This window comes from Protopterus annectens, chromosome 5.part0, assembly GCF_019279795.1.
Source record: "Protopterus annectens isolate FY-2018-M chromosome 5.part0, PAN1.0, whole genome shotgun sequence".
Taxonomy (NCBI): domain Eukaryota; kingdom Metazoa; phylum Chordata; order Ceratodontiformes; family Protopteridae; genus Protopterus; species Protopterus annectens.
Window position 1 is genome coordinate 959,688,033 of NC_056735.1, and position 26,701 is coordinate 959,714,733.

A 26,701-nucleotide genomic window follows, 5' to 3' on the forward strand; every position below is an offset into this window, starting at 1 on the left:
AGTAGGCGATATGCGATGGAGTAGAGCTGGAGTTTTGTGAGATGGTCTGCATAGGGCATCTGTTTGTGGCCAGTAATCCTCTTAGTGAGATATTTCTGTGGCCTTTCCAATTGTTTAGGTGTCTTGTGAGATACATGCCAAAGGGGCATTGTACTCTATAATGGGTCTGGTGAGGGATGAGTAGAGAGGGACAATGACCTCTTTTTTCTACAGGAGAACTCTTTTGTGATGAAGTGTGCCATGTAGAAGGATTTCCTGACTACTGTGGTGATGTGGTTATCAAAGGAGAGACTACTGTCCACCTGTGTCCCGAGGTCTCTTATCACACTTTCAGTGTTTAGTGAGCTACCGCCTATGTGGTAGTTTATATGTACTGAGTTTTTCCCAAAGGGGATGACAATGCACTTCTTGGCATTGAGCTTGAGGCCATGACTTTGACACCAAGCATCTGTCTCTGAGAGGCCCTTTTGTAGAATGCCTACATCATTAGGTGATTCTATTATGGCTCCCAGTTTGCAGTCATCTGCAAACTTTGTTAGCCAAAGACCTTCTGTGTTGGCCTGCACTTCAGAGAAGTAGATGTCGAACAGAAGAGGACCCAGAACCAAACCCTGTGGTACTCCACTCATCACTGGTCTGATGTCAGACTTGGAGTCGGCTACTTTTACTGTCTGGGTTCTGTCAGTGAGCCAGTTGGCCACCCATCTTGTGACATAGGGATTTATGCCCAGTTTAGTGAGTTTATCTATAATTCTAGAGTGGGGATAGTATCGAAAGCCTTGGCGAGGTCAAGATAGGCTGTGTGCACTACCTTGCCCTCTTCTACGGCTCTAGTGACTGCTTCAAAAAAGTCAATCAGGTTTAGTAGACATAATCTACCGTTTACAAACCCAAACTGAGTAGGGTCCAGTGTTTGGAGGTTACCTATGCCTTTGTTTATAAGCCCCAAGATAATACGTTCCATGGCCTTGCAGACCAGGCTCATCAGGCCAATGGGGCAGTAGTTTCCGGGGTCCGTGGTGGCACCCCCTTTGTGGAGTGGGATAACCGTCACCATGCACCACTCAGTAGGCACATAGCCTGAGGTGAGGCTAATACTGAACATGGTACTTAGGTGGGGTGCCAGTTCCATCTGTAGTTCATGCAGTATGCATCCTGGGATGTTGTCCAGCCCCATGGATGCTGTATTCTTGGCTTTGGAGAGTGTGGTCTTTACTTGTTCATCCATGATTACAGGGGCTTTGCATTCTTCCAGTATTAAGATGGGCCCTTTGGAGTGTGAGAGGGCTGTAAAGTTAGCACTGAACCTATCTGGCAGGATGTTGGCAATATCCATTGGTTCTGTATATTTAGTGCCATTGTGCTGTAGCTCAGAGCAGATCTGAGTGTTGCCATTGTGATTCTCGACATAGCTGTAGAATGCTTTGTGGTTGTCTTTGGAATCAGTAGCGATTTTATTTTCATAACTGGCTTTGGAGGATTTTATAAGTGATCTGAGGTTCTTGCTGAGGCTGACCAGGAAGTTAATCCAATCTTGTGATTTTACTCTTTTTTGCAACGGCTTCTTCCTTCCGTTGTAGAGTTTGTTTATGGCAGGGGACCACCAGATTGACTTTCTTTTTTGGAGGATAGCATCTTGGCTCTGTTGGGGATGGCACAATCCATGCACTCATGTATGTGCTTATACAGTGCATTAGTGTAAGATTTAGCAGTCGTACCTCTATTTTCCATCTGCATGGGTGTCGTGAAGTTTGCCACTTCTGTCTTAAGGAACATGAAGTTGGCTTTGGAATCATTTTTGACTGTGGTTTCCTTCATGGGGGGTGGGGGTGGGATATGGATGTCTAGGGTGATTAGCTTGTGGTCGGATCTGACTAGCGAGGAATTGACCTCTGGCATGGAACATTGGTTACTCATATTGGTAATGACCAGGTCCAGGATATTGTGGCCCCTGTTGGGGGTGTAGACAAGCTGACCCAAGGCATTGGAATTTATGAAATCCAGAAAACGTTGAGTGAATGAGTTGGTACATGAGTAATTTTCCAAGTTGATGGTGGGGTAGTTGAAATCGCCCAAAATTAAGATATTGGGTCTTACCTTAATATTTTCCAGTATCTTAAGAAATGAAGAGTGGGAATCCTGGGGCATGGTGGGGGATCTGTAACAAGCTACAACCTGGATTGCAGTCTTGCCCAGTGTTAGTTGCACTTGGATAATTTCGGATGCATTATGTTGAGCAACTATCCAAGTAGAAAAGCAGAGCCAAACCACCACGGCTGTAGTAAATAAAACTTTATTACAAAAAGTACTGGAAATAAGTTAGCGCTTTTACGATCACACTGACCGCTTCATCAGACTGATGTTACTAATATTTTCATCTTATTTAAACACATACTCATCCAATAAGCAGCTCAACTTAATTAAAATACAATTAACCAATCAATAACATTACTAACTTATTTTAAAAAGCTTCAGAATATTCACACTCTATGTGACAGAAACCTTATTACATAAAAATCTAAAATAACATAAATGTTTTGTTTAAAAATACAAAAAAGAATATGATGCTTTCTCCTACTACATTTAATGTCTAAGTGCCCTTGCTTTGAGGAAGGGTTTTAATGAGACAGCTCCATTGCTCCCTGGTGGTTTATCAGCATTCAGCCTCATAATCCACCTTTGCTCTGCTGCTTCAGTCCTATTTCTTATGTCCCCTCCTCTAACCCCTTCTTCAAGAATCTCTAGTACAAGGAATTTAAATGTGTTGTGCCCCTTCTGTTTCCCCATGTCTGGCCAAGGCACTTGTTTCCTTCTTATTACTTATATCTCTGACATGTTCTAGTATGCGATCCTTTAACATTCTGTTAGTCTTCCCTATGTAAAAAGCTTTGCAGACTTGGCAGAAACCAAAATATACTATATTTTTGGTTCTGCAGTCTGCATAACATTTTGCTTGAATCTCAAAATGCAGTTGTGGATGTACAAAGGTGGTGTACATTGTATATATTTACACTGTACACATGTATACAAGTGCCTCATCTCTGTGATGTTCTTCATTCCAGTCCCTTGTGTTTTATAGCATAACTGATGTCTGAGTGATTTATTTGTTCTTAAAAGAAAAGCTGGGTATGTCATCTATCACTCCCTCTAGCTCTTCTACTGCTTTCAGCTGTGGTGGTTTGGCTCAGCTTTTCTACTTGGATATTTCCTTCTATAGCTGTGAGCATATCCTTTGTCTGGGGGTTCGGTTTTGTTTTTATCTGCATGTTGAGCAACTAGTCTGGAGGTGTGGATATACTTAATGAATATGGACACGCCTCCGCCTTTAGTGTTTCGGTCCAGGTTAGATGGCCGAAAGGTGTGGTATGAATTATAGCCTGGTAATGCAGGGGTGCTCTCTGGAGCCTTGAACCAGGTCTCTGTCACTGCACAGATGTTGATGTTCGCCATTTTAAGGAGTGCCTCGAGTGAGTGCATTTTGAGGTTTAGACTTATAGCATTGAGCAGTATCAGCCTCAAAGTTTGCTTGCTTGTACCTGTTATGTGGTGAATTTAGCATTTGAACCTTGCCTAAAAAAAGCACTATAGGGGTGGCAAGAGCCTTAGCCAGTATCCGGAATCACAGGGGCGACAGGTGCAAGCCATCTCTGGGAAAGCATCGTGGTCTGTCGACCATGTCGTCCCAGGCAGACAGATACTGGATCCCCTTAGAATGTCCAGATACATCATTTCAAAAATATGCAAAATTCAAATGTCACTATCAGCAAGTTGCTTCATCTTGGCTAGTACAGCTCATGCATGACATGCAATTCCTAAACTAATAGTTATTTAATTCTGTGCAGTGTTTCTGTAGGCTGCGTTCAGTGAGCTTCACTGTATACTTGAAAAGGTTAACATCTCTCTCTCTCTCTATCTATCCTCTCTGTGTTTTTCAGTTTTCAGTAAATCAAAAAATACTATGATTGACAAAACTTAAAAAAAATATTCCTCACACATTCATGATTAGTCTTATGAAATCTTTATCAACATTAGTAGGCCTTCTTCCAGCTGAACTGGTATTTTCATAACTGTGAAACTACATTTTTTAAAGAATCTTCATTTACCATGAAACATTAAAGGCAACATCAATGGATAGGGCTCATCTTCTGCACAAAAGAATCAGGGACAAAGCTGGCAGGTAGCACAGACGATTAAAACTTTGGGCTGTTAATGAACTACCTCCTGTTGTCAAGGGTAGAGGGTTTTTAAATCCTCCGACCTCCATTTGCCTACTCTGTGAACCCCAAGCAGGTCAATTGATCAGATCATGCTTTTAGGTTATCCCTGGACTTACATAGTTAAGAACTATATTATTAAAACCAAAACATGATGAGGGTCAAAGGCCCAAAGTCAGGAATATGTTTTGTTACTCTAATTCACTTAGAAAGTTAATAAAAATAAGAAAGTTTGCATCAATATGCATTTTCTGAATAATGTGTGAACCTCTAATGTCTGTCATTGGTGACTGTCTGTAATTCTTAGAGATTTACCATGCAATTAAAAAGAAAGAATGAAGAAATGAGGGAAAGAAAGAAAAAAGAAAAGAAACAAAGAAAGAACAGACATGAAAAATATAAGACAAAATTATGGACAGGTGACAGCTATGCATCAGAGTTATTTTTTAAACCAGCAATTGATCTGATGTTTCATATCACCATACTAGTTGATCCAATTATCACAAAAATTGGCATTTCCACAGTCACAGACAAGAGAACACAAATGCAGAATAGTGAATAAGTATCATGTTGGAACTGCTAGACATTGGCTGGTACATCTGTGAATTACAGTGAAATTAATGGAGTTGCCGCCTCAGTTTTGGAATCATGTATTTTACGCACTGTGAGTAATAGGTATGATTATTAACACTGCTGTCAGGCATACTGAAATGGTACCATGCAAAAGCGATTCTTCAGTTTAGCCTAACTAATACTAGACTCGATAATAAGTGCACCTTGTACTAGAAATTGCCAGAAAACTTTTCTAAGCATTTTTGCACAATACCAGCTTTGTGGATACCATGCAAGCAGTACCGGCACAGGGCAGAGTATTTAAGTAAATGAAGGTGATAATCCTTTAAGCTACACTAAGCACATCTAGACAGTTTTCCAGAATCTGGGAAAGTGCACTATAAGAAAAACTGACAGCTCCATTATATTAATAGTGATTACCTGATGTTAGAATGTATGTGTCTAGAAGACATACAAATGGAAAAAAAAAAGAAAACAGGCGAATCAAAGATTTTAATTCAGTATATTGCTTGGAATATAAGACAGGACTCACTGATAAATTATAGGATAACTACAGTGCAAGGAGCAGCAAAGCAATATTTTAGATTAAAAGTTTAAGTACGTCGAGCAGAATTACAGACAGAGAAATAGGCAGGCAGAAAGACAGGCACATAGACAATTAGAAACCAACAAAAAGCCAGCAGATAAGTAATGTACACTCCAACCAACCAAGCACTTCAAATAATATGTAAAAAATCCAGAGTGAACTCCACTGCTGAGGACTGAGGTTGTTTGCCAGAAATATTTGTTTGAAACGACAGTTTTCAGAGACTTAGCAGAGCCGAGATGTTTTTAAAAAAAACAAGTACATTTATACCAGAGACTAACTCCTTAGTAGAAACTTTTCTCTCAGTATGTGAGAAAGAAAAATGGGAAGCACTGCAGAAAGAGCAGAGTAAAAAATTCTTTAACCTTTCTCCTAGTGAAATAAGAACACTACAAGAACTGGAAACCATGACATCTATACAAATTAAGGGGGAGGGATGGTGATTTTAGACAAAACTTTTTATCTAGATAGTATGTGTGCTATGTTAAGTGATAGGGACGTGTATCAACTACTATCAGATACACAGGTTAAAGTCATCATGGAAAGACTGTCTTTTTTGTGTTTGACTTGCTGATAACTGGGATGATTGCAGACAGAGTGTTTAAATATTTTAATGTAGACCAACCATTAATACCAGTGTTGTATGGACTTCCAAAGGTACATAAAGACATTGTTAACCCTCCAATGAGACCAATAGGATCCAGTAAGGGGTGGATCACAGAACCCCCTCTCAATTCTTATTGAGAAAAGTTTATGTCCCATTGCAGATATGGAAGAAACAGTGTTGAAAGACACGAAAGATTTTTTAAGAGAGTTGCATCTGGTTATGAGCCATGTTAGTGAGGAGGAATATTTGGTGTTCATGACCCTTGATGTAACATCCCTTTTTACAGTGATTCCCAATCTATGGGGAGTGGAGAAAATCAGGTCACTACTAACTAGGCATAATTATGAGAGGGTAGAATTGATTTGTACACTTTTAGAGTTAGTGTTAGAAAATAATGTTTTTTTGTTTAATGGCAAGTTTTATCTACAGAAGATTGACATAGCTATGGGGACAGCATGTGCCAATAGCTACGCCAACCTGGTATTGGCACAATGGGAATATGACTGTGTCAAGAGGAACAATGGTTTTGTAGAACACATTGTGTGGTACAAACATTTTGTGGATGATGTATTTATTTTATGGAAGGGATCGCTTGGTTTGATATATGAATTTATTGATTATTTACATTCGACCACAACATTTTTGAGGTTTAAATACACAACTTCTAGATAGTGTATAGAGATTTTAGATGTTGAAGACATTGATATTTAAAAAGAAAATACTATCTTAAATAAAACAAGTATGCACCCTCGTCACATACCCAGAAATGTTGTGAAGGGTCAGATATTAAGGGTGATGAGGCTGCATAATGATGATGCCATGTTACAGGATGCCTTGTTAGAACTGAAAAGGGAGTTTTTACTGACAGGCTATACAGAAAAAGAGTTAGATTAGTGTATTAATGAATTAAGATCAACTAAACACACAAAAGGGAAACCCTGTTTTTCAAAAAATGTTAGGTATGGAAGGGAGGAGAATTATGTTAGAGAAGAGGGTAAACTTAGATTGGTGTTGACTTACAGTAGTAATGTTGACACAGTCTGCAATATAGTCTAGGAAAAATTGGGCCATTTTGCAAGAAGATTACAAGATAAGTGCAGTTGTGAGACAAACACCAAGTTTTAGTTTTAAGAATAACTTAGCTTTAAAAAGACAATTATGTTATAAAAACATGAGGAAAGGCTATAAACCACCATCACAACAGCAGGGGACATTCCCCTGTAGGCATTGCAAGGCCTGTATGTTCCTAGTGGAGGTCTATTCATACATCCTTTAAAAGGTTTCCAGATAGAGACATCTTTATATGCAGACTGTGCAACAAATCATTTGGTTTATTTTACATACTCTGTGAAATTTTTTAATTATTATGTAGGGAAGACCAATAGGACACTTAGAGAAAGAGTATTAGAACATGTTAATGATATAAGACATAAAAGAATGAAAAGTGTATTAGCAGTACACTTTACTGACCTTGGAGCTGTCATGATTTTAAGTTTTTTGTGTTAGAAGTTTTAGAATGTAATGGGAGGGGTGATTTTAAAAATTTCACAGAACAGAGAGAACAGAGTGGATAGTGCGTCTGAATGCAGATAAGCCTCCTGGCGTAAATGAGCGTGTTTCTCTAAAACCTGTGCTTAAGATATATCCACCTTTACATTAATCATTGTGTTTTTTTTATAAGCTATACCATAGATAGACGTTTGGCTATAACTTTAAGGGAAGGACAAGTTTTTACTATGTAATTTATTAATTGATGTTAGGTGTATATATAATTAATTCAGATGCACTGTGTTAGTAGGTCTGAAGAAGCAGCCAGTAGACTGTGAAGTGCTCACTTTCTTGTTTTTTTATCTTTGTGTGTATTTTATTTATTAAAATTTTGCATATCCTCAGCACTGGAGCTCACTCTGGATGTTTTATGTATTACACAGATAATTGGGCAGGCAGAGAGAAACAGTCATATTCACAGACTGACAGACAGGCAAACAGAAGATAGACACACATTTGTGATTCAGGCTAGATTGTAAATGGTTCTGATCATTAAAAGGGTGTTTTCTAACAAAGGGAAATTGTAAAAGACAAGTAAAGTATGACAGGACTCTACCTGATAAAACTTGTGTAAGTGAAAGGTAACTGAGCTAGAGCATACACATTACCTAGCTACCTCTCTGAGTTACTTGAAAACTATAATAGGATATATAAATCACTAGTCAGCTCCCTAGAGAAGTTCTTAACTGAAGAGCTTTACCTTTAGTCAGCAGTAGGCTATACTGCTGGTAAGAGTGCTGAAAATGAATCATAATGAAAATGGACAACCCCATAAATAAACCATAAATGAATAAAGTAAAAAATAAAATTGTTACATTGAACCTGACACAGTATATTGCAAACCAGAAAGTACACTGTGAGATGTTATTAATCAATAATTACTCACCTAAAAGTATCTTCCAAGATCATTCCTTCTACAACTTTTTCCCTTTCATTTGTAGTCCTTGAAATCAAAACTCCTGCACAAACTCTGGAACAATTCCAGTCCTGTCAGTCTGTGTTAAAATGTTTTATCTCAGTGTGAAGCTTTGCAGGGTATTGCTTTTATACATCTACCCATCAAATTGAGCTGACTTTTATTTACTTATTTGTTTGTTTATTTAGTTATTTATTTGTTTGTTTGTATTTTCTTCACAGCATTTGATACTGGATCGAGTATTATGTCGGCAGAAGAAAGAGTTGCTCATGAAACAATGGAACTGGAAAAACGTTTGAGCCTTCTCTCTCATTCAAGTTGTCAAAGCAGTGGAGGTAAAATGCAATATAAATAAAATAGAAAGTGGCTTGCCGGGGCCCTGTCGTTACTTTCATTCATTTTCATTATTTGCCTAGATTGTGCTGGTGTGTCAACAAACACACTTTGTGAAAGTCATTATTTTACCTTTATTTTGAAAAAAAATTCCTCAGCAGAGTCTGTATAAGCAGAGTAACCCATGTGTTTGAGACGATCATTTGCATATGTTCTTGCTAAGAAGATAGGAACTCCCCTTGCTTGTTGTACATGGCATAGACTCAGAGGCTTCAATATTGTTTTACTTGCTCCAAACAATTCTGTGTCATGGAGATCCAGGGAATGAAGATCAGATTTGTAGGAAACAGCATAGCTACACCTAAGTGCTTGCCCTTTCTCAGCAGGATTATTTTTTGCAATGTGAGCCTAGCAGTTCTCCCTACAAAGGTACACTCCCTATCAACATCTATTGAATTCACACGCTATGAAGCAGGTACATGTCTGAATATAGTGACTGCTCTTGTAGTTTCATATTTATATTTTATTCTCAGTTAGGTTTCCTAATTAAATTATTTAGAATATTTCTCTGAGTAGATAACAACCCCTGACTCCTTTAAAAGCTATGCCTGGACATAATTTTCCGCCATAATGTGTTTGGTGTAAGATGACTTGCATCTTCTGAGTCTGTGCATTGGAATTTAACATGTTTATATGAAGTTTGCTATAACACTTGTATTGCCTGTTATATTTAATTTGAATGTAATCATATAATACCTCTTGAGAGCTTTTCTTAATGGGTCACCATTGTAAATGGTCTATAATCACATAAGCAGTCCAGTTAACTATAACCAAGCGCACTCGCATGCAGACACACACACACACACACACACACACACACACACACACACACACACACACACACACACACACACACACACACACACACACACACACACACACACACACACACACACACACACACATATCTCTCTATGTATATGTATATATATATATATATATATATATATATATATATATATATATATATATATATATATACATACACATATATATATATATATATATACACACACACACACACACACACACACACACAGACACACACACACCTGAGTATACATACTTCCCTCGAATATTCTATTACAGGGTCTGGGTGCTTTTATATATATATATATATATATATATATATATATATAAATATATATATAAATATATATATATGTGTGTGTGTGTGTGTGTGCATATTTATATATATATATATATATATAAATATAAACATATATATAAAATATATTAAATAAAATCAAAGATGAAGAAATATTGCCACCAAGATACAATATAATTAGATAAAACGAGAATGCCGGAAGACTAGCCATTATTTAGTCTAGTAATTTCATGTCATCACAAGTACAATAACAATCCCAGACTTCTCTACAGCAGAGATCTTGTTAACCAAGATCTGACCTATCTACCAAAGAGATAAAGCAGGATTCTAATAAATAACCCTTAAAATGCCACATCCTGTGGCATACTTCCTGGCATTGTGACTGATCACTACCCGCCTTTTTATACTCTGCAAAGAAACAAAAGTAATACAAAACTCTACCTTATATATGGGTCCAAGCAAAAATAAATAAATAAATAATAATAAAATGTTTTCCAGCCTTGTTTTTTAACAACTTGCTAAGTCACTTAAATACCTCCCATTAGATGACACAGCCTTTCCTAAATATCAACTCCATGGTATCAGTAGAAAAAAAAAAGAAAATTAAATGTACACATTGTTCCTAGCTTACTATGCCAACAAAAGCAATACAGCATGGATCATTTGGAAAACCAACCTAGCCATACCTAGCTATTGAAATTACAGTTTTGCCTGTAACCTAACTAAGACAACGATGAACAAAAATAAATTAAATGTCTTATCAAAAAATGGTATAATCTCAAAGAACTTACTTGAGAATATTTTAACAATCCATTAACAAACTATCTAAACCAGGGAGACAAAAATCTTCACAAACTCCTCTGATACACATTACAATATAGCCTGCTCATTTGATACTTGTTTCATGGATACAGCAGTTTCTGTTGCTTAGTATTGGACATCTCACACATTTTACTTAACCACTATACAAACTGGAGCATTTTCCTTTTTACAATGTCAGTTACACAAGTTAAAAAGTACTACAGAAGCTGAAGAATACATCACTAACCCCAGATAACATTCCACTTGGCTAGGCTAAAATTGCCTACCTGGTATCTATCATAATAAACAAATCCATTACTGAGCAGTATATTCCCATCCCATGGAATTGTCTGATATTATTTCCCTACACAAAAGTGGTGCCTTTGTGCAGTTATCCATCTACAGATTCATTGCAATTCTACATCCTCGCTCAACCGGCTTTTTAACAAAAACTAACCCACACCCAACATGACATTAGACCTAACCACAGCACAGAAGTCTCACTTCTCTCTTTTCTGAATCATGCTAACACATACCTAAACCAAGGTAATCGTATTGCAGTAATATTCCTTAGTCTCTCAAAACCCTTTGACATTGTATCCTATCAGTTGCTCACTTGAACACTTAGCACTGTATATTTGGCAAAGCTGTTACTCACGTGGACTACTGGCTATCTTAGTCCAAGAACCCAGTCTGTTACATCATCTCAACTTTCAGTCATAGTGAGTGTCCCACAAGGATCCATACTGGGCCACTTATCATTTAATGTATTAATCAGTGATGTGCATAAAGCAGCACCCGTGTTGGCACAATGCACAGGTGGCTCCACATTAGTCAATTCTGCAAACTCTTTAGATTCATTTAAAAAATAAATCACAGCAAACATTCCATGTGCTTCAACAACGGCTGCTCATCTCACAACTCCAACTAAATGTAAATAAATTCAAGCAGATGATTTCAGCATCAAATCACTCAGTAATGTCAGTACAGAAACAACAGACCGCACAAAACTGTTAGGTCTCACCACTGAAGGCAACTGACATTTTGACAAACATGTAGGCTATACTATTAATAAAAACAATTAAAAACTTTGTGTGCTATACAAACTTAAATATTTAATGCCACAAAAAGTCTTAAGTTTTGTACAACTGTACTTACTACCATCCTTTCCATATGTTTCTCCAGTTTTCACAAATCCACAGATTTCACAAACATCCAGGTCAGAATGCTACCATTGCCATAATATTATCACCAGATTTGTCAGGTCAAAGTCAAAGTCAACTTTATTGTCTTTCAGACCACACAACAGCGCAACTGAACAAAATTGTGTTACTTCAAACTCAATGTGCATACAGCATATACTGATATTAATACAGCAATAACATATATTAATGCTAATCCAACAATAACAACAGTAAGACATTTATGCAGTGCAGTAACAAGTACAATGACATGCACCAAGACTATTCCACTTACATGTCTTTGTCAGTACCCAAACTATTGCACAGATAATATATTGAATAGATCAAAATCAGACAGATTTCAAATTGCACTGAATGCTAACTTGGCATATTGCCCAGAATGTTAACTTGGTATGGTTAATATTGCACATAAGGTATAAGATTGTATTTTCATAGAGTTATTGCATATGTCTGTGAATTACTTAAGCACTGTAACTCCAGACCTCTATGACTAGCATGGTGTATATTACTGGAGTTCAGAAGTCTGAGGGATTGTGGAAAACAGATTCTATTAAATCTGGTGGTTTTGCAATGTAACCTATGGTATCTCCTGCCTTAAGATAAACACGAGAACAGACCATGGACAGGGTGAGTGCAGTCTTTGACTATTTTCATGACTCTGCTGAGGCACTCAGCAGAGTGCAAGTCCTGAATAGATGGGAGCATGGACCTGATGATGCTCTCCACCACTTTCACCACCCTCTGGAAAGATTTGCAATCTGGAACAGTGCAGTTTCCATATCACACCGAAAGATCACTGGTCAGGATGCTTTCAATGGTACCCCTGTAGAAGGGTGTGAGAACTGAAGGTGGTAGTTTTGCTCTCCTCAACCTTCTTAGAAAGTGTTGTACCTTCTTGACAATGTGATTAGTGTTTATTGACCAAGACAGGTCTTCAGCAATATGCACCCCCAGGAACTTGGTGTTCTTCACTCTTTCTACTGTTTCTCCTTTGATTGTGAGTGGAGAATGAGCCTTGTATCTGTTCCTGAAGCCTACGATTATCTCCTTTGTTTTATTCACATTGAGAGCCAGGTTGTTGTTGTCACACCAGCCAATCAGTTGGTTCACCTCCTCTCTGTAGGCTTTTTCATCACCATTGCTGATGAAACCCACCACTGTAGTATCATCTGCAAACTTAATAATGTGGTTTGTGTTGAACCTAGCAATGCAGTCATGTGTCAGCATGGTGAAGAGGAGGGGACTCAGGACACATCCTTGACGTATTCCAGTGTTCAGTGTGATGCTCATCGAGATGTTGTTGCCTACGCATACCTTTTGTGGTCTGTCAATAAGAAAGTCCAGAATCCAGTTGCACAGTTGTATAAAGGAGTGTTAACACCCAGATGGACCAGTTTCTCCATCAGATGTTGGGGGATGACCTTGTTGAAGGCTGAGCTGAAGTCAATAAATAACATGAGGACATAGCAGTTTTTGTTCTCCAGGTACACCAAGGATAAGTGAAGTGCTAGTGAGATGGCATCTGCCGTAGAGTGACTGAATCTATAAGCAAATTTGAGTAGGAACAATGTTCAGGAAAACTTGATGTTAAGTAGTCTTTGACCAATCTGTCAAAGCACTTCATTACAGTGGAGGTGAGAACTACGGGGCGGTAGTCACTCAGGCTTGAGGGTGGTGACTTCTTGGGCAGTGGTATAATGGTTGTATTCTTGAAGCACTTGGGTACTGTGGCTTGATGCAGAGAGATGCTGAATATGTTGGTGAGAGCAGTAGTTAATTGGTACACACACTCCCTGAGCCCCCACCCAAGAATATTTTCAGGATAGCTGCCTTTCTTGGGTTTACCTGTCGCAGCACCCTTTGAACACCTGCTGGGTGAAGGCAAAGCACTTCATCTTCTTAGTTGGTGGGCAGTTTCATTGCTGCTGTATTGTTTCCCTTCCTTAACCTGCTGAAGTAGGTGTTGAGCTCATTGAGAAACTCCTTGCTATCATCACATTGAGAAGGAAGGGGCCTGTAGTCTGATATAGATTGTATACCTTGCCACAAATGCCTGGAGTCTGTCAGGTCTGAGAAGTGACCCTGAATTTTCTGTCCATAGGCCTGCTTAGCCTCTCTTATTCCTCTACTTAGCATAATTATGGCTTGTCTATGGGCATCTTTGTCTTTAGACTTTAAGGCAGCACTGCGTGCCTTCAACAGCTTGTACACTCCACTTGTGAGCCACGGTTTCTGATTTGCTTGTGTGATGATGCTCTTGTTGACTGTCACATCATCCACACACTTTGATATATAGGCCATGACGGACTCTGTGTACTCATCCAGGTTAATTTTCTGGTCCATTGTAGCCACCTCCTTGAAGATGTTGCAGTCTGTGCTTTCAAAGTAGTCCTGGAGTGCTGAGACAGCTCCCTCTAGCTACTGCTCTACACAAGACCCAGCACTGTCAAACACCACAGGAAATTGACTGTTACGATGTCAACACACACTACTTCTATCCCGACTAAACCAAACACATTCTATACTAAATAAAACAAATCTGCCCATCAATAATAAATGTTGTACAAAGATTTATGACGGCATGACCCTTATGGTCACTGCACTAAAATCTAGCATTCACCAAAAATCACATATAAGCTATGGAGACTCACTTTACTATGTTATTATACCTAACAAATGGAACACAATCCCCTCTGATATTAAAACAAAAGTCAAAGCAACATTTAGCAAGAACCTAGCGCTGACCTAGAACAACCTAGTATATTACAGTCCTAAACAGCAACACCTATCAGATTACATTTACCCACAGCATAGCAGTGTCTATAAACTGCTAGTGCAGCACATTTCTTCATTTATGTCTCTGCTGACAAATACTCCTGCACAACTGCCTATTTACATCTACTCTTTGCATTCCTCTCTTGTATACACCTGCAATTGTACTCCTATTACTTTATTTGGATAAGGTTGTTAACTCCATATTTGATTTAATTTGTTCACATCTGTCTTTAATTTAGGCACTAAAATCATATATACATTTTATATACGATTTCACTACATTCAGATATAAGTACATCTATAGCTGTTGTATTAACAGTATACATGTCTATGGACTCCACTGAAAAGGGACTAGTTTGCTCAGTTGGACTATCCAAGTTTGCAAATGTTAAGTACATACATGCATATATACATAAATGCATACATAAATACAGGCATACGTACATATATACATACATACATACATACATACATACATACATATATACTTACATACATTTGTGCATACATATTGCCTACTAAGTCTGATTAAGAGGAAGAAAGCAAAGGCTGGATAAAAATGACTAAAGATATAACACGGTTTTCAGGAATGGAATATGAATGTTAGTAGTTGGGAGGGTGGCCTAATGGTTGAGGTGTTTGCCTTACAAACACAAGGTGCAAGGTTTGGGTCTCACAAGGAATAATTGGCTAGGCTTAAAATGGCTCGGAAGGGCAGCTAGCTTAGTACTAATCTATGAAACTATGAACCTAAGCATAGTGGACAAAAGAAACTAGGAAAGAAATATAAGTAACCATTTGAAATGTCAGGACCTGCTAAACTGCGTCCTGAAATATGGAGACTGAATGGCCGAAAAAACTGTCGAGATGTCATGGTGATATGTAAGGTATTGGTATACATAAGTTCAGGATGTGGGAGGCTTCTCCAGTGTTTTTGGTCTTTTTTCTTCAGTTTGACAGCACTCGGCAATTTGAGTGACGCCATTTCAATAGAGGGGCTAAAATACATTACCAGGTTGATTGAAATATCAAAGGTGATGATTTACTATGGGTGTTATCTGGCCCTTCAAATAAGGCGTGGCAGACAGGAAAAGAAGAAGGTTGCTGATGGCTGTGATGGAATAAAATGGGATGGAATTTTAATGGTGCTAATTATGCTTTGTAGAGTGGAAAATGACACTAAGTATATTTATAGAACGTGTAAGTGTAAGATATCAGTGTATCCTTTTCTCCTGTTAGGATACTGAGAGATAGTGGCATAGCAGGGCCATACAACAGGTGGGAATAAAAAGTGAAGAGAATATGAGAATGAGGCGTTCAACCATGGATGGAAGATGAACGTTTGTCAGAACTTCAACTCGTTATCATCTATCACCAGTCAATTAACTGTCACATTGCAGAGAGTCAGCAGGCCGGACAGCAGCTGCCTAGAGATGAATGCAAAAATATAAACCAAATGTGAGAAAATACAAGGCACACGAAATTGTATTATTGGCCTGATAAAGGAAGAAGAGAGGCAAACAACAATTTCTTTAAATCTAGGTGATATGCATTTGGTACATTTTAGTTGAGTAAGGTAGAACGATTTACTATAAAATAACATGTTCATCACTCTAGAATGAGGAGGTCCATCTTTGTTAACCAGAAACACTGAAATGTTAGGCTTTCAATCAGTTTGTCATTTAAAGGTTTAGGCTACCGGGCCTTTCCCTTCATTCACATTGCTGTGCCAGTTAGCTTCCCTTGCAGATCTCTTTTGTCCCAAGTTAGCTATAAATCAAGGAAAAACAACTGCAAGATACTTTGCTTTTCTCTTGGAGAGTTGTATGCAAATGTTTTGAACTTTGCATTTGTTCAACATTTCCTTGATCTGCAACCTCCTTTACCATCTACTGAGCTACATTTGGATCAGATGTGTCTAATTTATTTACAATATCTTGGGCGACTGGTCTTGTCTACCTTAAGGAACAAATTACTGATTTTTCTACGTATTACAGCATTTTCTTGTCAGGTGTAACCCTGCCAGTTTAAAAATGCTTGTTTTAGTTTAATGTTGAATATTATATTTTTATAGCTTGTAGTTAGAAAATAAGTTTCACTGTTAACAATGTTTTTTTTACATTTTTGCAGTTTTTGCCAGTGCTGTAGTAACTTTTTCTTATTTTATATGAAAAGCAAAACATTTAAAAATGCACCAGTTGCAGATAAAAGATCCTGCCCCAGCATTTCCATTTCAGGAAGGAACAGCTTAAAGGTAAATGTAAAATATGACCCTTGAATGCTTAGGTACTAAGAAAGTTGATTCTGATAGAACCAGATAATATCACCTCACAGAGAGTAAACGCTCTGTACACCCCCACACAGTCCAGGAATAAAAGTAATCAAAAGCCACAGGTACCAGAGCGAAACAAGGCTGTTAAAGTTCAGTCATCCAATGAAAGTTAACACGATTCAGTCCACAATAACCGTTTTATTCAAATTCATGTAAAAACAGTGGTAAGTGCTTTCACCTGACAGGGCTTCATTAGACCATAGATATTCACTTAAAAAACTATTTGCTTTTAAAAGAAAAAAAAAAAGGCGCAAAACCAGAACCAACCAGGATTACTTAAAGTGACAGACATCCCTCACAATGAAAACAAACATACAAATAGAGAAAGACATATATATAAAAAAGACATACATACATACACACATATATCTATATCTATATCTATATTATATATATATATATATATATATATATTGTTTGTGTCTTTCGGCTTTTCCCGGTTAGGGGTTGCCACAGCGGAACTCTGGTCCGCTAATGATTGATAGTGGATTTTTACGTACCGGGTTACCAGCCCTGATGCACAACCGTCAATGAAGGTACGCCCCATTCACGTATGCCTCCACACAGAAGACGCTCTAGCTGAGAATCGAACGGGACAACGTCTTGCTATGAGGTGACAATGCTACCGCAGCACAACGCTACCGCAGCACCACCACCGCAGTATATATATTTATATCGAAGAGCTAAACCCAAACATAAAACTACTGTTCAGTCTCAGCCTTACTACAGGATATGTACCCAAAGAGTGGCGTACAGCAACAGTGGTCCCTCTCCACAAAGGTGGTGCCTCAATGGACCCTGGAAACTATCGCCCCATAAGCCTGACTAGCTTGGTCTGCAAAGCTATGGAAAGGATCATCATGGACCTCATAAATAAAGATATTGGGGACCTACAGACACTGGATCCTACCCAGTTCGGCTTTGTTAAGGGCAGATCCTGCCTCTTAAACCTGGTCGACTTCTTTGAAACAGTCACCAAGGCCATTGTGAAGGGAAGGTGGTCCACACAGCCTACCTGGACCTCGCAAAAGCCTTCGATACAATACCCCACTCGGGCATTATAGATAAGCTCACCAGCTTAAATATAAACCCCTATGTCACTAGATGGGTTGCAAACTGGCTCAAGGACAGAACCCACATGGTTAGAATTGCTGGAGCCATGTCAGACTTCAAACCAGTTACAAGTGGTGTCCCACAAGGCTCAGTCCTGGGACCTCTCTTGTTTGGTATATATTTCTCGGAGGTACAGGCCAACACAGAAGGACTGTGGCTGACCAAGTTCACAGATGACTGCAAACTGGGCGCCATAATCGACTCTCCAGCCGACACAAGCATCCTCCAAAAGGGCCTCATAGAAACAGACAACTGGTACCAGAGCCATGGCCTCAAGCTAAACGCCAAAAAGTGTATAGTCATCCCCTTTGGCAAAAACAAAGTGCCCACAAATTACCACATAGGTGGTAATCCATTAAGTGCAGAAGAAGTAATTAGGGACCTGGGGACCCAAGTTGATAGCAATCTCTCATTTGACAACCACGTGGCCAAAGTGGTTAGAAAAACATTTTATATAGCCCACCTAATCATGAAGGGATTCACATTTAGATTAGGGGAGGTCATCGTGCCTCTTTACTCATCCCTCATCAGGACCATAATCGAGTACAATGCCCCTTTTGTGATGTACCTTACCAAACACCTGCAGCAACTGGAAAGACCCCAAAAGTACCTCACCAAGAGGATCAAAGGGCTCAAACAGATGCCATATGCTGCCCAGTTAAAGAAACTCCAGCTCTACTCAGTCGCATACCGCCTGCTCAGAGGCGACCTGTGCCTGACGTATAAAGCCATGTCCAACCCGGAATTAAGGGACATGCTGCACCTCAAAAAATTCAAATCCCATCGAGCTACACGCTCGAGAGACTTGAACCTCAGCACTGAAATAAATAGGACATGCTGGAGGGACAGATTCATAACCCAGAGGCTCCCTTCACTCTGGAATAAAATCCCAGTCCAGGTTAGGCAGAGTCCCTCACTGACTCTCTTCAAGAAGAATCTTGATGAGTGGATGGGAGATCGTAGGTTTACCCAGGGTATCACTTCTGTGTCACTGTTAGACAGAGGCACAGTATACTAACCTCGAAAAAGGGCATAGCAAAATTAATTTAAAATGGGTGGCGAAAGCCAAACATACTCTGGCTAGGCTTATAAATGCCCTAGGGCAGATAGCCTAGTATGAACCTATGAACATATGAACCTATATATATATATATATATATATATATATATATATATATATATATACATACATATATAAAACATGTTATAACATAACTGCATAAAATATGCAGATAAAAATGTATAATAAAAATGCATGACAATATAAATGCATAATAATATAAACAAGTCCCTCTATCTACATGCAAACATAATATATCTAAAAAATCTCATAAATATGCACATGTACCTAAGCATGTACATTAGAGGATTTATATACTATAAACCCACTCAAGAATTTCTATCTAAGCCCTCTAGACTTTAGAAAGGGCTTGAGGGGTATCTTGTCGTTAAGACCTGGGTACTAGTCTGTCCTAAGTCTGATGATCCACCTAGCTTCCTGTGTTTCAGTCCGATTCCTAATGTACCCACCTCTAGAGTTAGCAGACACTAGCTCAATAGCTCTAAACCCAAACGCATGGGTGTCATCTGTTCCTAAAACATGTTTAGAAAGGGCACTAACGGTAGATCTAATCCTAATCTGATAGAGATGCTCCTGTATCCTGTCCCTAAACTTTCTGTCTGTCTTGCCAACATAAAATACTTCACATGCTACACAGCTAGCAAGATAGACCACATGTTCAGATAAACAATGAGAAGGGGTTGAGTGGTTTATTCACCCCAAGAGAAGGTGTAACTACCCCTTTTTTTTCAGATTTAGTAGAGACTGTAAATGGTGTCTTCCAATGGGCCTACTGGTATTGATGGTGGAAGGAAGGAAACAGAAAGGGGAGATATAACTTAATGAATGTACAACCTGGATAAGAGAGTCATGAATCACAGTTTCCAGAAACTTCTTTGCTCATAGATCCTAAAGAGGGAGGAGGTACCAAAATACATATTAATCTAAAAGACTGTGAGTCCAGGTCAGGTAGGGATGCTTTGGAGCTTGGGACAGGAGTGCTGTTGGAGAATTTTCATTTAGTAAATATGTATGAGTCATTGAAGTATGAATGGAAAGGAGAAGGGAATCAGTTTGATTTCTGACATGGAACACTGGATGGTGTTTCCATCCTATTCAAATGAAGAAGAAGATAATATGGGCATTTCAGTAAAAAGGAGATATTTTAATACTACATTTTATTTATTTAAGATTTGTTTATCGGGAAAGTCCAACTGGGACAGAGCCTATTTCAGAGGAAGCCTGGGGAGAAACAGTCCAGATGCATGTCTTTGGAATGTGGGAGGAAACCAGAGCACTTGGAGGAAACCCTTGCAAAAGCAGGGAGGACATGCATACTCCACACAAAAGGCACCCAGACGAGAATCGAAACAGATAACATCTTGCTGTGAGGTGACGTATAAAGCCATGTCCAACCCGGAATTAATGGACATGCTGCACCTCAGAAAATCCAAATCCTATCGAGCTACACGCTCGAGAGACTTGAACCTCAGCACTGAAATAAATAGGGCATGCTGGAGGGACAGATTCATAACCCAGAGGCTCCCTTCACTCTGGAATAAAATCCCAGTCCAGATTAGGCAGAGTCCCTCATTGAATCTCTTCAAGAGGAATCTTGATGAGTGGATGGGAGATTGTAGGTTTACCCCGGGTATCACTTCTGTGTCACTGTTAGACAGAGGCACAGTATACTAACCTCGAAAAAGGGCATAGCAAAATTAATTTAAAATGGGTGGCGAAAGCCAAACACATTCTGGCTAGGCTTATAAATGCCCTAGGGCAGATAGCCTAGTATGAACCTATGAACCTATGAACCTATAAGGCTAACCACTGCACCACTGTGCCACTCACAGTGACACTAATCAGAAAATCTGAGATGCTATTAAGCAAGCCCACTAATAACTCACAATAGCAGGCTACAGTGTGCCAGTTTCTGCAATAAATTTTATTTTTCTTCCTGAGGAAATAACCAAAAATGTTTTTCTTTCTTAATGATAATGAGTTGTTTAATTTTGATTTATCAGATCTGTTCAGTTACCAAAAGCTGGACAGAGACAAAATAGTTGTCACAGTCTTGTGTAGGAGGGAAATGTAGGTGATCACGGAGAATTTGGAAAGAATAAAGATGCTAGCTGGCTGATACAGATAAGTAGAGTTAGAAGCAGAAGATTGAAACTAAGTTGTTTGTGTGGGCCTAAAAGAGAGCATGGAAAACTGCATAGAAGCTTCTTTGAGAAAGGGGAGGGTATCAAGGCACGGTCGGAAAATGAATTCATGAGGACATAACTTTATTCTCACTGTGGACCCTGAAAAGATAAGCTGTTTGGAAAAAAAGGAGTATAGCCAGAATATGAGAGCTTGTTGTGGACATTGTGGACAATGCAGGATGGTTACCAGAGAGATATGTGGAGGAAGGCACATAGGAATAAAAAAGCATGCACCTTCTCTATGAACTGTTTGATATAAGTCAGTCATGTGGACCAATTTCTAGGTAGGGGGCTATCAACTGAATTAATATAGGATGTAGAAATAAAAGAATTATAACAGACCATACTTCTGCAATCCCAAAGCTACAATTCAAAGAGAGGGAACAGCAATCGGCAGGTTGTAAGTGGAGAAAATGGAAGACATATATGGTGCCAAACAAATTAACAAGACATCTTAATAGCAGACAATTTAAAAGTTAAAGAGGATTTGAATCTATAGGTGGCAATAGCACCTAAGCCAATGTTCAAGGTTAGGGAAGCCACCTTAAGTCTTGGCCTGCACTATAAACACAGGTCTTGTCTCTGTATAGGAATGCTGTGTCATCATTATATTGGATTATAGCTTATTCAGGACATTGTTATGATAAGAAGCTGAAATATGTGCAAAAGTGGGAAAAAGGGATTATGGATGGATAGATATAGACTAAAGAGCAATGGGCCCAGAAATAATCTCTGAGGTGCTCCATTGATGGTAATAACCTCGCTGGAATCGGCTGGTAATAATTGTACTTAGTATTTACAACTATGTCGATTGGCGAAGAGGCAATTAGATGCTTTGCCATTTATTCATAACATGGGTAGCTTTGCAATGAGTTATGTTTTACTAATAGTATCAAAAGTCTTGGATGAGTGGAGAAAGAAAGCAGGTATGCCTTGCCTCATCTCTGCCCTTTACCAGTGATCTTTATGAATGTGACTGAAGACAGATGCAAGACCAGTGTTGACTAATCAGTGTTTTCTAAAACTATGCTGGAATTCCTTTACTTTTGAAGGGCCACATCTTTGGAACTTGCTGCCTGGGAGAGCCCTCAGTGCTAAAAGGTTTATATAGTCCTTAAAAGTCTTGTTTTTTTCAAGCTGGCTTCTGATGTTTGAGTTCAAAATAAGACCTATATTTTTCTTCTATGATGCCTCAGTACTCAACTGTCTATTAACTTTGTGGCCCCCATTTTATTGTTGTTTCTTTCAATTTGCTTTAGCAACTTGCATATCAGATGCATTAGGAGAGGGGAAAGGGGTAGACAGCTTAACTGGATATAGCAACTGATTACTATCTTTCTAGAAATTTGTAAATGACATATAACTACCCTTGCAAGGGGGAAAAGTAAATGCCCTTGTTTTGTTTACAAACCATTTAACATTGATTGTCAATGGTTGTATATTGATGAAAAATAGTGGCTGTCTTGATCTGCCTACATTGGGCCCAAATTCCACCCCTGGGGATCATTATGCTTTGTAAGATTTAAGACATCCATAACTTGAGGTGTCGATTTAAGTCATCCAGAATGCCATGGCCTGTTTTAGCTAAGCCCTCATCAGTAGATCAAAGGCTGACAAGTATCAATTAGCTGATGGACTGAATGGTAGGGTTTACTTCTTTCTTTGCGCGTATCTTTGGATCCCTCTTATATACCTTCGGTTGGGTGTAGCTTTAGTTTGTGGCTGATGAGAAAGATAAAATGGTGATCACAGATAGTATCCCTTAAGAGAACTATAGCCTCTGTATTGCAATGGTATGAAGCAAGGGCTCAGTTAATAATACTGTCCATTTTGTCCTCTTATCAGTGCACATTGATGTGCAAATGAATGATATGAACATCAGCATATGGCATTTCAAGAGTGATTGGGGGGGGTCTGAGCATAGATATGAGGTTTTCTTTACTGATAGGAAGGTATGGCAAACAGAGAGGGTCCACCATAATCATGAACATTTACTGTTATTTTACAGGTGAAGTGGTAGGATGTGACTAACATGAACATTTTTATTTAACTGTGGATGTAAAATGTGAGTAGACAATCTTAGTTACACACATTTACTTACTTGATGTTATACTCCAAAGGAGTTACTATTGCTTATGCATTAATGAGGGTGGCCTAATGGTTAAGGTGTTTTTCCCTTATAAACACAAGGTGCAGGGTTTGAGTCTCACAAGGGATAATTGGCTAGGCTTAAAATGACTCACAAGGGCAGTTAGCCTAGTTCTAATCTATAAACCTATTAACCTAATATACAGTAGGTGTTTTGTTATGTACTGTAAACACACAACATAAAGTGTAGATCAATGTGTGTGTACAGTGGATATAAAAAGTTTACACACCCCTGTTAAAATGCCAGATTTTTGTGATATAAAAAAATTAGACCAAAATAAATCATTTCAAAACTTTTCCCACCTTTAATGTGACCTATAACCTGTACAATTGAATTGAAAAACAAACAAATCTGTTAGGGGAAAAAATATAAAAAATAAAAAAAAAACGTACCATAAGCTGGTTGCATAAGTGTGCACACCCTTAAACTAATACTTTGTTGAAACACCTTGGTCAACAGTAGCCACTGACATCTTTGAGTGGAATGTTCAACATTATTTGTTGTTAGTAGACTCTTACTCAAATTGGTTCAAGATTGACCTACTTCCTAATCTAGCATCCAGTACTGTCATTACTAAGATAAAGCATCATTTTGCAGTACATGGTAGTCCGCACAAAGTTATTTCTGACAATGACACACAGTTTAAAAGCCAACAGTTCAAAATTTATGCTGAAGAATGAGACTTTACTCATATCACGAGTAGCCCTGAGTATCAGCAGTCAAGTGGTCTTGCAGAACACGCAGTTCAAAGTTGAAAACAGTTACTAGAGAAGACAAAACAAGATAATAGTAATGTTTTCCTGAATCTCTTGAATCTCATAAATGTTCCTGGTGATAAACATCTTGTTTCACCTGCTCAGAGACTTCTACTGAGACACACCAGAACCACATTACCAATCAGTAGTCAATTTCTGGTTCCATGTGTCAAGAACAACAGGTCAGAGAAAGCCAATCTGTTGAAGAAATGCCTAACCAGAAGTCTTACTATGATAAAACCAGCAAACTGCTCAATCCATTAAGAGAAGGAGAAGTGGTAAGGATGCAAACGTCCAGAGGTTATGATCGGATTGGTGTTGTGAAGAATATTTGCCCAGAGACGAGGTCATACATTGTGGAATCACAAGGAGCAGAGTTTAGGTGGAATCAGAAACATTTGAGACCGGTTGCCATGGTTCTCAAGTTTCTCTGCATGCTACTTTTCCCTTTTTGAACTAAACTTTAGATTTAATGCAATCAAGGGAGCCCGCAGGATTTTTTGCAGGGGGGTGCAAACCCGGAGTACCGCCCCAACCCCACCCCCTTCACCCCCCCCCAACACACACACGCAGCCATTCCAGTATCCCATTGCTTGGCTATTTTTCCCCAGTTGCCATAAACACTGTTCAAAACTCTCTGTGTGCATATTGTTTTATGCATTACTTCTACAATGATTACAGATAATTGGTTTCAATTTTCAACTTTTATTTCAAATTTTGGGGCCTCAGGGCCAATAGCTTAGTAACCTCCTATTTTATAGCACAAACACTGATAGACATTTGCTAAACTTAAACAAAGCACTAGTCTTACAATGAAAACAGACTTAGCATTAAAACTTCTCTACCTTTGAAACTCGCATGCACTGAAACAGCATTTAAACCCACATTCAAAGAAAATGCATCTGGCCAGTGGCAGGTTAAGTTTACATTTGGACTGTTTTCAAATCATAGGCCCCTTGCACACATTTCAGAACCATGCATAACTGCTTTGATTCACCTTCCTGACTGTATTAATTATAATATATAATAACTGAATTATATCCCTTGTTAATACAGCACCACTTAGAGTGTTTTATAGTTTTGAATATTTTTTCCATTAAGCAATGAAACAAAACATATGAACCAATAATGACAAATTGCCCAATTCAGAACATTTTAACCATAAAAGGCCACTTAAACGTCTATCATTACAATCTACCAATATCAGTCAATATGCACAATCTCTGCAGAAGTAAAAGTCATCTGAATAATTTCTCATTAAAGAGATCTGAAACTAATGGAGAGGTTGTTGCTAGAAAACAGCTTTATATTTCAGTGTTTCATCTACAAAATCAGTGCCTACTGCCCTTAAACAATAAATTGCCTATGTTACATTTAAAAAAAATGCTAAGCTTGTATATTGCAATAGGAATAAGTGGCAAGCGGAAACACATAAGTTCATAGTTACTAGGCATCTCATCCAAAGGAGGACATGCTCAGGACTGCAGCACTCCACCCCCTTAAAATACAAATCTACATGTGGTGGGAGTAGAACCTACAGCCCTCTACATCAAGATGCAAGTAAAACTGAGAAAATACCAGTGGATATCCCATATACTTTGTATAAATAATTTCATTCCACAATGTATGATAGACACACAGTTGCTTACAAAAAAAAAGAATACCTTCCAAAATAATTTAGAGCACTTTATACTTAAACCTACTTGCACACATAAAAACTGTTTTTGTAGGGGCAGACTCACCCACTGCACCCACAACACATACTGTTAAGCAATCTGCACTCCTCTAATATATACATGCAAATAGCAGGATCACATAACAGCAAGGAAAGGAGCAAAAGCCCAAAATAGCTAACGGTTGTCTCACATACACAGCGATCCCATGGTTCCTAATGGCTAGGTACATGGCCTGTAGTTTAAAGTTAAATGAACCAGTTCTGCTAAGAAAGTCAGAACACAGTGAAATGGTAATAAACCACAGAAATGAAGCCTTATTTCACCCATCTTTGTTACCAGTATACATTGGAAAATGAATCATTTTCAAATAGTTGCACTGGAGTGTTTGATTTGTTGGACGAACACATTAGCAAGGATTCCATGACATGATACAAAGACAGCAATGAATGGACTATGGGGAGATTAAGTAGTCTTTATGTAATGCAGTACTTAACTGCACTGGGTAAATCACGGAGTGTTTTTATTTTTTCAAGGAAGGCTTTATTAGAGACAGTATAAACAGAATCTAATGTAGAGATCACATAAACTACAAAAATTCTAAAGCATTCAAATATACATCTAAAAATTGGGTCCCTCTCCATATTCCATAAGAAGCCAAAAGGAAAAAAGACATAATTTCGCTCAAT

General features: G+C 38.5%; 1 protein-coding gene across 1 annotated transcript in view; it reads left to right on the forward strand.

Moving 5' to 3' along the window:
• The window catches only part of DOK7 (docking protein 7), a 949,191-nt gene that overhangs the window by 576,721 nt on the left and 345,769 nt on the right, over positions 1–26,701 (forward strand). Inside the window, exon 6 of the mRNA XM_044072729.1 lies at positions 8,666–8,779. Within this exon, the coding sequence (XP_043928664.1) occupies positions 8,666–8,779 (114 nt within the window). The remainder of the gene's footprint in view (positions 1–8,665; positions 8,780–26,701) is intronic.